Source organism: Balaenoptera physalus (genome assembly GCF_965194825.1).
Source record: "Balaenoptera physalus genome assembly, chromosome: 5".
Classification (NCBI taxonomy): Eukaryota; Metazoa; Chordata; class Mammalia; order Artiodactyla; family Balaenopteridae; genus Balaenoptera; species Balaenoptera physalus.
This window is the reverse complement of record NC_138884.1, coordinates 9,574,600-9,589,232: the sequence shown is the minus strand read 5'-3', so window position 1 is coordinate 9,589,232 and position 14,633 is coordinate 9,574,600. Positions and strand designations below refer to the sequence as shown.

The following is a 14,633-nucleotide window of genomic DNA, read 5'->3' as shown; positions in this document are numbered from 1 at the left end:
ACCAACCCAAAGCAGACAAGCTAACCAACAATCTGACTGTGATTGCAGCTAATGAACTGCAAAGCCAAGACCAGAACTTCACTTTTCTGATTCCCAACGCAAAACGTTCTCTTTTCAGAATACTTTCTTTAGGCCCCTCGGAGCTGGAAATGCAACTGTTGCGAGCTTCGGAGGCTGCAGAGCCGGAGGCGGCGGCGGCGGCCTGGGAGGTCCGGGCGCTGTGACCGGCTCGCGGTCGCTCGTCCCTTCCTCTCTCTGGCCGCCTCCTGGCTCGAAAATAACTTTTTTACTATAAAGAAAGGAGAAAAAGCGTAGCCGTCCGCCCCTCCCTCCCTCCCTCTCTCTCTCTCTCAGCCCTCTGACCTGTGAGGGAGCCCGGGCCGACCCCGCACATCCCTTCTACACCCGGGCCAACACCGTGATAGGCGAGATGGCAGCCAAGGAGGCCTTCGTCTCCAAGTTCCTCCGCATCAAGGGGCTCACGAGCGAGCGACAGCTGCAGACCTTCGGCCGGAGCCTGCAGGAGTTGCTGGCAGAACATTAGAAACATCCCTGGTTCCCAGAAAAGCCCTGCAAGGGATGGGTTACCGTTGTGTTCGCATCAACCGTAAAATGGATGCTCTCATCGGACAGAACAGCACAGCGGATTGGGCTGAGCAGTCAGGAGCTGTCCAGGCTTCTCCCAAGTGAACTCACACTCTGGGTTGACCCGTACGAAGTGTCCTGCAGAACTGGACACGTTGGCTCCATCTGTGTGCTGTACGAAGCCTCACCAGCAGGAGGTAGCACCCCAAAACAGCACCAACGTGCAAACGGTAGACAGCAGAATCCGCTAGCTGCAAGGAGGAACTCCTCTTGGACAGAACCAGCCCTTCCAAACACTACAGTATAATGACCGTATCAGGTTAAGATATAGTCTGTGGATGCATCGTCTTATAATGGATGGATAAACTTGATACTTGCTTTGGGTGGGCTCCTCTTGGGAGATAGATTATGGAATTTAAACCATGTCACAGGCACGAGATAGAGTGGTCAAAAAAATTTTTTAAGTGACAGTGCCATAGTCTGGACAGTACCTTTCAATGATTTAATCGCCTGTGCGTCCAAGTAAAGGATCACCTTATTTGCAAGGGAGTGAAGTCCTAGGGTGGTTTCAGTTTCTCCCAGACATGATGCCTAAATTTTTACATCGGTCCCTTTAACGCAAATCTGTATTTCAAAGAACCTTTCTCTGCTGTAGAACCTGCAGAGAGAATTTGCACTATGACACTTAAAGTTGTTATCCTTTTTGGCAGCTCAACAGGAAAGCTCAACATTTTAAACATGGTAGTACTGGAAATTTTATGACAAGACTTTTACCTAGCACTTAAATATGTATAAATGGACATAAGACAAACTAGGAAGTATGACCTGGGGAAATGGTCAGACCTTGTGTTGTGTTTTTGGCTTTGAAAGTAGCAAGTGACCAGAATCTGCAGTGGCAACAGGCTTTGAAAAAGACCCTTAAAAAGGCACTGTCTCAAGTGTGGTGTTAGCACCGGCCAGCTCTCTGTACATTTGCTGGCTTGTAGTTTTCTAAGACTGAGTATACTTCTTATTTTTAGAAAGTAGAGGTCTGGTTTGTAACTTTCCTTGTACTTAATTGGGGAAAAGTCTTTTCCATAAACCACCATCTATTTTGTGAACCTTGTTAGTCATAGTTTGTTTGGTAAATTATGAACTGGTGTGAATTTGTACAGTTCATGTGTATTGATTGTGGCAGAGTTGTACAGATTTCTGTATTTTGGATGAGAGATTTTTCTTCTCTCTATAATAAATTGTTTCTTGGCATTTAAAAAAAAGAATACTTCCTTTAGAAAAATTCTATTTTAAAAGCACGGAAGTATGGACACATTAAGTAATACCAAAAATTCCAAAGGCCTATTACAAAAACCCAAAAATATAAATTTGACCTAAGATAAATATATTAACAAAAATCAATATGGTTTAATTACTTAGTCTTATTATTGATTTATTCATTTATTTTGCATTCTGAGAAAGGCTCTTTAAGACTGATTTAGATGGCTCAGGTCATTTTTCTTTAAGCTCTGAGAGAAATTTTGATGTATTGCCTTTTATTCATTCCAATTAGCACATGTTTTCCAAATCATACCTTCATAACTCAGAATCTTTAAAAATAGCAATTGTGATATCTAAGTCACTGAAGCCTAAAAGAATTTTAGTTGCAAGAATTTGGAACCTTGCTAATCAATGTCTTCCACAAATCAACAACATCAGAATCACTGGGGAATGTGTTAGAAATACAAAATCTCAGCTTCCCCTTTCCTAGACCTAGACCTACTGTATCAGAATCTGTGTGTGAACAAGATCCCGGGTGATTCTGATGCACATTAGAGTTTGAGAAGCACTTACTCAGAGAGCTAGGAATCTCAGAACCTGGTCCCATTTGTTGTCATTTTCGTGTCTCTTTCTTCCTCACCTCTTTTCATCTTCTCCTCCTTACCAACCCCCCCCCACCCCAAAATGAACATAAAAATATCGGTGTGTGCTTTAAGAAGCAAAAAGAAGTTCAGGTCAAAAGTGTATGTAAGGGAGGAGAGGAAGTACATCTCTTCATTCTGAGATGGCATGGCTGACTGATTGGCTGATTATATTTGTATGTCTTTAGCATGTTTTTAGTATCTAGCAGGTCTGTATTCTTTTCCCGCCTGTATGTTCTCCCGGAGTCATTATTCAAATTGGCCCCTGCTCCCAAAACCAAGGTTGTGTAACTGCATGAGAAGTGGAGTACAGGAGTTAATTATACAGTGTTGAATTTACAGAGGGTGAGCCACAAGCATCAAAAGCAGGGACTGCCTGTTCCAGCTCAGGACAGAGAACAGCAAAGGATTTATTGTTGGTTATGTAACCTGGGAACCTCTATGAATAGCAGGTATTGTGAGGCAGAAATGGTTGTAATTAAAAGCAAAGTTAAATACCTAAGTCCAGGCCTCCATATAGGAAGATGACTCTAGAGAGTGTTTCTTCCAGTGAGTGACGGATTCAGAAAGCCGAGTGTAGTGATTAGGAGCTTAGACTCTAAGCTAAAACTTTCTTGGTTCAGATCTCAGCTCATCTACTTCTTGGCTCTATGACTGTGAGTGACTTAACCCCTCTAACCTCTTCATTTGAAAATAGGGAAAAGAAAACAATTGTACCTACTTCATGGGGTTATTGTAAACAGTAAATGAGAAAAGCTATGTAAACAATACTAAGCACAATGTCTGAAACATAGTGAACACTCAGTAAGCATGCGGGTTTATTTATTTGTTCATTCATTTATTAATGAAGATTCTTCTCATACGTTTCCCTTGGGAACAATAGCACTCTTTTATGCAGTTTTTCTGGGACTTGGCTGTGGTTTGTGACCATGACAAAGAGCTGCAGCTTTAGCTAAAGGAATTCTCTGGGGTTAAAGAGTGAGTGTCTGTTGATCACCTCTGGGATAATGAGTACTGTGCTGGGTATGGTGCTGGTGGTATTCGTAGGTATTGTCATGAAAGAAGATGAGAAACATTATACAATCCCTTGAAGCACTTAGGTTCTAAATGGAAAGGGATGAGATATACATATACATGTACATGGAAGAAAAACTCGACAGATGATTCCAAAGCAACACATTCACATGCTGAAAATTCTGTCATATAAGTGGGGATTCTTGGAGTGATTGAAAGGCAACCATCAGTATTGGTCATTAACAGCTTTTATTTTCTTCAGCTGTCTTCTACAAAGAAGAAAGTAAAAATGGGAGAACTGTTAGATCTATTAGGCAAAACTGTACTTTGACATGCACTGAAGGTTTTTTTTTAATCTCATTTTCAACATAGATACTTTTGAATCTTGATTTAGAAGCCAATTAAGCACTACAGGGCAGAATGTGAGAAAGTACGCACACTGATATGGTTAAAACAGATGCCAGCCTCGACCCACACTGTGCTTATATGAAAGTAGAATGGAGGCAAAAGGGTGAAGTTCTGAAATGTGCTAATCAGATAGTGTTCTCTCATTTCACCATTCCGTTTTATATGGACTACTTTTTTTTTTTATTGACTAGTTTTTAATACTTTCGAAGGAATTCAGGCTTTGGAGAAAATGGGAAGGTTAGAGGAAGTTTATAAATGCTCAATAAAAGGGCTATAAATTAGGTGTTAAGATGAAACATTATAGAGCTTGAGGTATTTTCCATCTTGAGGAACTTAGGCAGAAAATGTGGCTCAGTTAGAGTCGTGTAGAAAACAGTGTTTGTTCCTTGTTCTCTGTCCCCTGTGGCCCCTGCTCCATGTTCAGAGCAGTTTTAGGAAGATGCTTCTGTCTGCAGGTCTGGAGGGAGTGGGGCAGGAGGGAACAGACTTGGGTTGCAGAGAGCAGGGATGGGGGAGTTGGTAGCAGGAAAGCAGTCGGCAGCAGTCGTATTAATATTTGGGGAAAATTCAGAGACCCCAGACTAGGGCCATGGCAGTAGTGTGAGAGGCAGAGATGGTTTTCAGGGGTCACTTTTGAAACTATCTGTCATGGACATCTTAACATGGAGAAAAAAAGCTGTTTGGGAATATGCACCCAGGGCCATCTCTAATCTAGAGACAGGTGAAAATCAGCATCCGTCAGTGGATAATTAAATGTCATGTGAGGGTCATTCAGGGCCTGGCTAATACTTTCAGCCCGGGATGCCCTCACATGTTGGATTCGCAGTCTCTGGTCCTCTGTCTAACCTGGCTTCCTTTCTTTTGCTTCTTTTCTACAGTGCCCACGTATCCCAAGTCAGCAATGTGTCGGCAACAGGAGAGTAAGTGATCTGGATTTTGGGTTTTTTTCCCCTCCTCTCACGTATTAAACAGTAAAAAAGCTTTTCTAATGGTGTATAGCATTGGAAGATTAATATAATAAGCAACCAATGATGATTTTTAAAACCACCCAGAGGAGAAGACTAAATAAGAAGCGTTCCTATTTGAGCTTCTGTGTGGGTGTGTGACTGAAGACCCCTCAGCCGTGTGAACATATGAGATTTTCTGTTGATTTTAGTCAAAATCGTGTCGGTCAGTTAATACGTGCAAAGCAGTCTGTGTGCTTTGGGAGGTGTCTTGCCATTAACGGTGGAAATTCGAACCGTGTATTTTACTTCTTCCTTTGTTCGTTTGAATCAGCCTCCATTTATGGAGTGCCTGCTGTATGCCAAGCGTAGTGTTAGGTGTCTAATGTCAAATAAGCCTCGTGCTCTGCCTTTGGGGCCTTTACAGTCGGATAGGACACAGAAAAGGAGGCAAATGAGTGATGGCAGCAAGTTCTTTTTCCACAGGGCAGGGGCAGTGCTCTGTGAATTATGTCCATCGCATGTCTTTTTCCTGCTAAGACGACCAACCGCACTTAGACTAAAATCTAAACTGCAGCTGTCTACCCCTGCCTGGTCATTGTGCTTTTACCCCTGTGACATTGCTGGGACCTGGGTGGGCCTTCTGGAGCATCTTCTGTGAGCAGGGATCCGGTGGAGGAGGAGGGGAAGATGTGTGATAAGGAAGAAGAGAAAAGAATTAGAAGGAACACTAATTGGTATGAATTCGGCTCTAATAGGATGAGTTGGGATTTTTTTTTTTCCCTTCCTTGTTATGTGAGGAAGCACTCAGAGGGCAGGTTTGACGGCTTTTATCTTTGTGAATTTTAAAGAGATTCCAGAATTATACCAAGACTGATGTGTTCTTGTCTGTTTCCTAATGACCTTTACTTCTTATATGTCTTGTGTAACGTTTGGAAAAGGTGTGGCTTTGGTATGCATGTATGTATTAATTTATTCACTTCCCTATGTACCACTATTAGGTAATCTCAGATCGTTGGGATGTAGAGTTCTAGATATTAAAGTTCTAATGCCTAGTCATTCCATACTTGCTCATGGTTGTAAAATAGTTTTAATGAAATTACTGTGAGTCTATTATAAAACTACATTTGGAAAATCTAAAGTTCTTAAATTTTCAAAACTCATTTTATTTAACTGAATGTGTTTCTCAATCTGACCATTTTTTTAAAATATATGTGGTTTTTAAAATTTTTAACAGCTTTTTTGAGGTGTATATACAAAAAACTATACACAAACTTAATGTATACAATTTGATGAGTTTGGATGTGATCCTTTTTTCAAGTGAAGGAAAACATGCTTTGAGGAGTGTCAGTTTAGAATTTTTCATGCCTGCTTATTCAGAATTAAATAATGAAGTGATAAAAATGGGTTTAGACACATTGAAAGATTATATAGCTTTAAAAATGATACCTCATCTGTCTTATCATGCACTCTTTTTAGCCCCTGAGCTTACCTGTTTTCTTCAGGTTGAACAAAGTAAATCTATCCTTCCATCTCCAGTAATATACATTGGGGTGTTTGCATGACTACAGCTTCAATCATATATATTACAACTTAATTGAATAGAGGTTCAGAAAGATTTTACCATTCTGTTATGAGGAGTAATTACTCTGGTAAGGTGTTCTTTTTTAATAGCATTATTGCCTATATAATTTTATCTTAAAGGGATTCCAAAGAGATACTAGGCATCATAAAATCATTTGTGCCAATTTGCTTTGTAAATCATACCGTCTTCCTCTGCAGAACTGGTATAAATCTGGAAGAAACTCACCTTTGTAAGAATAGGTCCATTATTATTCTATGAGGAAAAAAATCTTTCCTCATTCTGCCTTATATTAAATGATCTTTATTTCCTGGATGCCTCCTATAATTGTTGCTAGACCTGCTGTGAGTGTTTCAGTAATCCTGGGCTCACAAAGATGGAAAACACAATTATCACATTGGTGGAATTTGTTCTGTGTAGCTTTGTTTTTAATACACGGCGCAAATATTTGGGGATTAATGCCTCATACTGTCTTTGCTCATGAAGCTGTAGTAGATGTTCCATGGAAAATGCTGATATTTCCAATATTATGGGGACTTTTTTAAATTGAAGTATAGTTGATTTACAATGTTGTATTAATTTCTGCTGTACAGCAAAGTGATTCCGTTATACATATATATATATACACATACATTCTTTTTTCATATTCTTTTCCATTATGGTTTATCATAGGATACTGAATACAGTTTTTTCATATTCTTTTCCATTATGGTTTATCATAGGATACTCAATACAGTTCCCTGTGCTGTACAGTAGGACCTTGTTTTTTCTCTATTCTATATATAAAAGCTTACATCTGCTGACCCCAGCCTCCCACTCCATCCCTCCCCCAGCCTCTTCCCCCTTGGCCACCACCAGTGTGTTTTCTGTGTACGGGGACATATTTTTAAACGCAGTTATTGATAAGTTTCATTGCTTGATTGACTCTGCATTCTTTTTTACCAGGCTCTTAGAAAGAACCATCCGGTCAGCTGTAGAACAACACCTTCTGGATGTTAACAGCTCTGGAGGCCAGAGTTCAGAGGACTCAGAATCTGGAACACCACCAGCGTCTCTCTCCACATCCACCAAACAGCGGCGACGCCAGTCTGAGGAGCAGGATGAAGTTCGACATGGCAGCGACGTGTGAGTTGGCATTGGTACTTCTTGTTTGTTTTATTCTCCATTAAAAGATTTGATAAAATACAAATGAATAATTACCACTCATCTTATTGAATAATCATGATTTAAATTGTCGAGGAAAATAAATTTATATATAATAGACTAGTCCCATATTTTTCCTGAAAGTTTTATCTACTGTAGCATTTAGTCTCTATAAAGTTATTATTTTGAAATTCTTGTTAAATGTTAAAGACTAAACCAAGCCCTAGTTTGCCTCGTTCCTTTTCACCTGGACTCATAATCTACACCAAAATGTTGATGGAAAGAAAGCAACTTCTCTTTGCTTCAAGAAAATACAAAAGATAAATAGTATAAATAAATTCCATGCTGCACATTATAAAGATGTTTAAGAGCTATATTAACAAATGTAATTTTAGAAATTAAAAAGTATCAGTAATATAACCCACTGACTTTTCAAGTGGTATAAGCAGCACGTTTTGAAAAAATATTTGTCTTATAGCTGGTGGATAGGAGGGGGTGTTGTAATATTTCCTTTAGAAAATAGGAAAATTATAATATGGGACATATTTACATTTAAAATTAGCTACTGACTAAGCTTTATAGAAAGTGTTTAGGTATATAATTAGTCTGTGTCGCCTATATTGTGTTAATACAGCAAGTACCAATTATTCATCTAACACTGTTCTTAGCCTCTGCCTCATTTTTTGCCACACAGGATGTAGCAACACCGCATTTTTAAAATCCTTAGTGTGTCACGACATCGTGCTTTCCACCCTCGTTGTTTGGACAGAGGCATAGCAAGCAGAGGCTGGAAGCGGTAGTGAGCGTGGTAGAACAAAGCTGGACAGTGGTCCTGGTGGCGGTGGGTACCTGGGGCGGGCCGGGGAGGAGCACGGCAGGGTAAGGGCAAAAGTGAACAGGAGCTACACAGATAAACCCACGCACCTATGGTCACCTAATCTGTGACAAAGGAGGCAAGACTATACAGTGGAGAAAAGACAGCCTCTTCAATAAGTGGTGCTGGGAAAACTGGACAGCTACATGGAAAAGAATGAAATTAGAACACCCCCTAACACCATACACAAAGATAAAATGGATTAAAGACCTAAATGTAAAGCCAGATATTGTAAAAGTCTTAGAGGAAAATATAGGCAGAACACTCTCTGACATAAATCACAGCAAGGTCTTTTTCCATCCACTGCCTAGAGTAATGAAAATAAAAACAAAAATAAACAAATGGGACCTAATGAAACTTAAAAGCTTTTGCACAGCAAAGGAAACCATAAACAAGACGAAAAGACAACCCTCAGAATGGGAGAAAATATTTGCAAACAAAGCAACTGACAAAGGATTAATCTCCAAAATATACAAACAGCTCATGAAGCTCAATATCAAAAAAACAAACAACCCAATCAAAAAAATGGGCAGAAGACCTAAATAGACATTTCTCCGAAGAAGACATACAGATGGCCAAGAGACACATGAAAAGCTGCTCGACATCACTAATTATTAGAGAAATGCAAATCAAAACTACAATGAGGTATCACCTCACACCAGTCAGAATGGCCATCATCAAAAAATCTACCAACAACAAATGCTGGAGAGGGTGTGGAGAAAAAGGAACCTTCTTGCACTGTTGGTGGGAATGTAAGTTGATACAGCCACTATGGAGAACAGTATGGAGATTCCTTAAAACACTAAAAGATAGAATTACCATATGACCCAGCAATCCCACTACTGGGCATATACCCTGAGAAAACCATAATTCAAAAAGAGACATGTACCACAATGTTCACTGCAGCACTATTTCCAATAGCCAGGACATGGAAGCAGCCTAAGTGTCCATCGACAGATGAATGGATAAAGAAGATGTGGCACATATAGACAATGGAATATTTCTCAGCCATAAAAAGAAACAAAATTGAGTTATTTATAGTGAGGTGGATGAACCTAGAGTCTGTCATACAGAGTGAAGTAAGTCAGAAAGAGAAAAACAAATATCATGCACTAGCACATACATGTGGGATCTTAAAAAATGGTATAGATGATCTTATTTGCAAAGCAGAAATAGAGACACAGACATAGAGAGCAGATGTATGGATACCAAGGGGGAAGAGGGGGGTGGGATGAATTGGGAGATGGAGATTGACATATATACAATATTGATACTATGTATAACATAGATAACTAATAAGAATCTACTGTGTAGCACAGGGACCTGTACTCAGTGCTCTGTGGTGACCTAAATGGGAAGGAAAACCAAAAAAGAGGGGATATATGTATACATATAGCTGATTCACTTTGCTGTACAGTAGAAACATTGTAAAGCAGCTATACTCCAATAAAAACTTTTTTTAAAAAAGTGAACAGGGGCTAGACAGGGAGAGAAATATGAAACACAGAGTAACCACTCCTGCAGAACTTAAATACAGTTTTCCACATCTGGGGATATTTCTAGTATGTTACCTTGATTGTTTTTCAATATCAACATCAGGGGAACAAAAGGAGGTGGGGAATGGTAGAGTCTGACTAATCATCTAAAGAGGTATCCATGAAGCTCTAGCCTTTCCCTTCCTCTTTCTTCTCTGATGTTCCTTCACCGCTCATTCTGGCCACTCATTGTGGTCAAACCACAGCTGTGCATTGAGTGAAAGAATCTTGGGGTGTAAACTGTTTATAGCAGAAGTAACTCACAGTCTCGCCTGACGCTTCTCCTTAGTGTGTAGTCTGGGCGTTCAGAAGTCCCTTTCACGTGGTCCTTGCTGGCCTCACCTTCCTGGTCATAAGGCCCCTCCTAACCTGACACTATCGTGTCTTGATAGTCCTTCTTCTTGAACTCTCAGCCTGTACTGAATGGCTGCTCTATAAGCTCTCCACAGCTTTGGAGGAACAAGGACCTTATCTCTCAGAGCTCTAGATCTGCTACTTTTGCCCCCATGAAGGTCCTCTTCAGTATGTCCCCAGGAGATGCACTAACATGGTGTCAGTTGTGAAAAGGTTAAGAATCATTATCATAGCCTAAAGTAAGTATGTTTTCTCAGTGTTTGCTTATACATAATTGACTTGTCATCTAAGATTTCCAACAGATTTTGCTTAAAAAATAAGGAAAGATTAAAGCTAGACTTTACTGTATTCAAAGCTATTAGCCATATGGAGTGGTTTTAAAATGTTTTGAAAAATAAAAATCTGTGATCTGTTATTTTGCCTTTAACAACTTAGAGCCGCAACCATGTAAAAAAAATATCCTTTAAGCCAACAGTCACCACATTTCAAGGTGAGACTAAAGAGTCAATAAAGTCTGTAGTAATACCATCACGGCAGATTTTTTTAAATAAGCAATGTAGAGGACGAAGACCATAAGTACTTCATTTTAAGGCACATGATTTCTTGTCTCAATTCATAAGGAGACATTATCAGGCTTCTATTATTATTTGTTACAATCAAAATGTGAAAGTTTAAGGAATGTTGTATTCATTATGTAAAAGGGTTCAGTTTACTTCTTATTAAAAAATTAACCATCTGCCAGGAGCATGGAATGTTGACTCTTGGTGATGGATATAAGGAAATTCATGGCGATCATCCCTCTATTTTTCTCTGTTTGAAAATTTCGTAATAAACTTTTGTTTAAAAAGAAAAGCAAGGCATGACAGGTGAAAATGGTTTCAATCTTCCAAAACACAGTGAACTAGAAAATGATACATATCTTTTGTTATATAAATATTAAATTCCTACTGCAAAGTAAACAGAAAAGCGTGCTATCTTAGAATAATGAAGAGTTCAGTATTGCTAGAACATTACGTGTGTATGTAGGGGTGAGGAGGAAACTCGGAAACAAAGAAAAACTAAAACTGAGATCTAGATAGTGAAAGTGAGAGGCCACCGAGATCTCAGTTCAGGTCAAATCACAGTGTTTCGGGTGTGATTGAGCCTGTCGCAATGTCATGGGAAGGAGTCGTGCACCTGTGCTTCTCACGGTCACATGGGCACTGCAGCGAGAGGCACTCACCCACACAAGAGCAAAGAGTTTCCTTTGAGAACAGGATTTCCACCCGAACACAACGGCACGATCAGATTTTCATATATTTATTTGGACAGGATTTATTCCAGTTATTCATTCACTATTCACAGAGATTAGAAAATAAACTTGGTCTTTTAATTTCTAAAAATAATTTTTAGCTTTTGTATTCATCTGCTCAGGCTGCCATAACAAAGTACCCCAGACTAGGGGGCTTAAGCAACAGAAATGTATTTTCTCACAGTTCAGAGAGGCTAGAAGTCCAAGATCAAGGTGCTGACAGGGTTGGGTTTTTTTTTTTTTTAAACTTATTTATTTATTTGTTTATTTATTTTTGGCTGCGCTGGGTCTTTGTGGCTGTGCGCAGGTTTTCTGTGGTTCGGTGAGCGGGGGCTACTCTTCGGTGCGGTGCGCGGGCTTCTCATTGCGGTGGCTTCTCTTGCTGCGGAGCACGGGCTCTAGGCGCGCGGGCTTCAGTAGTTGTGGCACGTGGGCTCCGTAGTTGTGGCTCGCGGGCTCTAGAGCGCAGGCTCAGTAGTTGTGGCGCACGGACTTAGTTGCTCCGCGGCATGTGGGATCTTCCCGGACCAGGGCTCGAACCCGTGTGCCCTGCATTGGCAGGCGGATTCTTAACCACTGCGCCACCAGGGAAGCCCTGGGTTGGTTTTTGTTGAGACCGCTCTGACTTGCTGACGGCACCTGCTCAGTGAGTGTGTCCTCACATGGCCTTTCCGCTGTGCTCTACGGTTTCTCTGCCTCTTCTTTTAAGGACACCAGTCCTCTTGAATTATGTTCCCACCTTTATGACCTCACGTAACCGTAATTACCTCCTCAGAGGCCCTGTCTCTAAATACAGTCACGTTGGCGGTAGGGCTTCAGCATATGAATTTGGGGGTAATACAATTTAGTCCATAACAACTTTCAAACCTAAAAACTCCTCCATTAAAAAATTACAATTGGATTTATACCCCGGGAGTTAGGGAAAATATGAAGAGAAAGAAGAAGACAAATTTAAATAGTAAAACAAATGATCGTGAATTTGAGACCAAACTCATCTAGCCATCCACAGAAGGCACTGGCCTCAGTGCAGGGAGGGGAGGGATGTAAGTGTGTTTGTATATGTGCCGGCATGTGAGTCCTTCTCAACTTTTCCTCATGTCTTCAATTATTTTATACTTAGGATAGTTCTTATAAATGTGACATACATCTTTTATATAATTTTACTAAATCTACATATTTGTACGTTAAAAGTTGTATAAAAGACTAAATTAAATATGGAGTATTAAAAATCACCAAAGATAGTATAACTTTGAAAATGTTATGATAATATTTAATTTATAATGTTGCCTCCATGATAGCCTATCTAAGACAGGATATGAATTTAAATTGCAGAATAAATATTTAATGTTATCTTTGACTTGGGGATATGATTGAACTGATGGTAAAATATGGTCATCTATTTTTACTCTTTGGAGCTCATTTATTTCAAGATAACAGCTTTGTGTGTTTAGGGAGATACCTTTATATATTTTTCTTAAATTGAAGTATAGTTGATTTACAATGCTGTCTTAATTTCTGCTGTACAGCAAAGTGACTCAGTTACACACATATATACATTCTTTTTTGTATTCTCTTCCATTATGGCTTATATCAAGATATTGAATATAGTTCCCAGTGCTGTACAGTAGGACCTTGTTGTTTATCCATTCTATGTGTGGTAGTTTGCATCTACTAACCCCAAACTCCCACTCCATCCCTCACCTCCCCACCTCTCCCTTGGCAACCACAAATCTGTTCTCTATGTCTCTGAGTCTGTTTCTGTTTCGTAGATAGGTTCATTTGTGCCATATTTTAGATTCCACATATAAGTGATATCGTACGGTATTTGTCTTTCTCTTTCTGACTTACTTCACTTAGTATGAAAACCTCTAGCTGCAGGGAGGTACCTTTAAGGTCACACCATGAGGGAGCGTATAAAGTCTCATTCATTTGTACCTGACCAAGCCGTGGTGCTGCACTGATGGTTTAATTTGTTCTGTGATGTAGTAAAGGATAAACATTTTGCTAAGTAATTTCATTTTGTGAAAACCTCTTAAAAGGGAATGTTAAAATACTTAAGGAAAACTATTTCAAGAGCATTAAATGAATTAAATTCTGTGATTAAAATGTCTAAAACTAAGTCACGAAGGAACTCTCGTTATAAGCTTACATCCAGAAACTTGTACTGGGAAGTAATGAATCCATATTTCAGTTAAAATGCTTTGTATTCCGTAGTTTTTATTATACTATTTCTACCAAGATTATCTAATGCAGTCAGATTTAGGTATTAATGCATTTCTACTGTGCTAAAATGTCTTCCTCAATTGGGAGAATCAGTGTTCCATTCTGGAGAAAAAGACATATTTCCTTTTCAGATTTTTCTTCATACATTATATTACTTTATAAGATTTGTGTGTGTGTGTGTGTGTGTGTGTGTGTGTATTTATATAAAACCTATGAATTATGGGAAATGTCTTTGTAAGTTTGCACTCTTCTCCTGATTTGAATACAGATTACTTTCGGTACAAATGCAAAAGCTGTTCATTGGTGGAGACGTAGCCCTTGCCAATTTGCCTCTGGGAATGATTTCTCTCTTCATGTGATATATTCGGCACCAAGTGGTCTCAGGAGCAGTACTCTGCTCAGATTTTGATCAAAGATGCAACCTGGGATTTCCAAGCACTCTTCTGACTTTCTGTGTGATGCAGTGGCAATATCATTTAAATGTCCCTTTTACCTTTTACAAAAGTAAAATTAAGCTAAATCTTTTTTCAATTCAAGGGGACTTATCAACAAAGAAAATATTCCTTCTGGGTTCAACAACCTTGATGAATGTATTTTGAATGCTCATCATGAAGCAGAAAAATTACATGAAAATACTTCTGGTTATATTGGAGAAAGGGGCAAACCGAAACGTCAGAAATCCAGTTGCAAACTTTCTGAGCTCAGTGAACATCAAGATAGTCTTGTGGTAAGTGCATACTTCCATAAAATTTTTACTTGTGGCCAGTTAAGGACTATCACACTTC

At 39.4% G+C, this 14,633-nt stretch overlaps 1 protein-coding gene and 1 pseudogene across 14 annotated transcripts in view; both read left to right on the top strand.

The window, feature by feature from the left end:
- The window catches only part of FAM13A (family with sequence similarity 13 member A), a 349,193-nt gene that overhangs the window by 277,023 nt on the left and 57,537 nt on the right, over nucleotides 1-14,633 (top strand). For all 13 annotated transcript variants that reach the window (XR_014263561.1, XR_014263562.1, XR_014263563.1 and 10 more), the window contains 3 exons: nucleotides 4,781-4,822; nucleotides 7,374-7,553; nucleotides 14,386-14,575. Coding sequence is in view for 8 of the 13 variants with exons in the window: in XM_082461668.1 (XP_082317794.1) it covers nucleotides 4,781-4,822; nucleotides 7,374-7,553; nucleotides 14,386-14,575 (412 nt within the window). In the remaining 5 variants the exon portion in view is untranslated. The remainder of the gene's footprint in view (nucleotides 1-4,780; nucleotides 4,823-7,373; nucleotides 7,554-14,385; nucleotides 14,576-14,633) is intronic.
- Nucleotides 150-4,769, top strand: LOC309661447 (protein BTG1 pseudogene; annotated as a pseudogene). Its single transcript has 2 exons — nucleotides 150-220; nucleotides 298-4,769. The product of its transcript is annotated as a protein BTG1 pseudogene (transcript).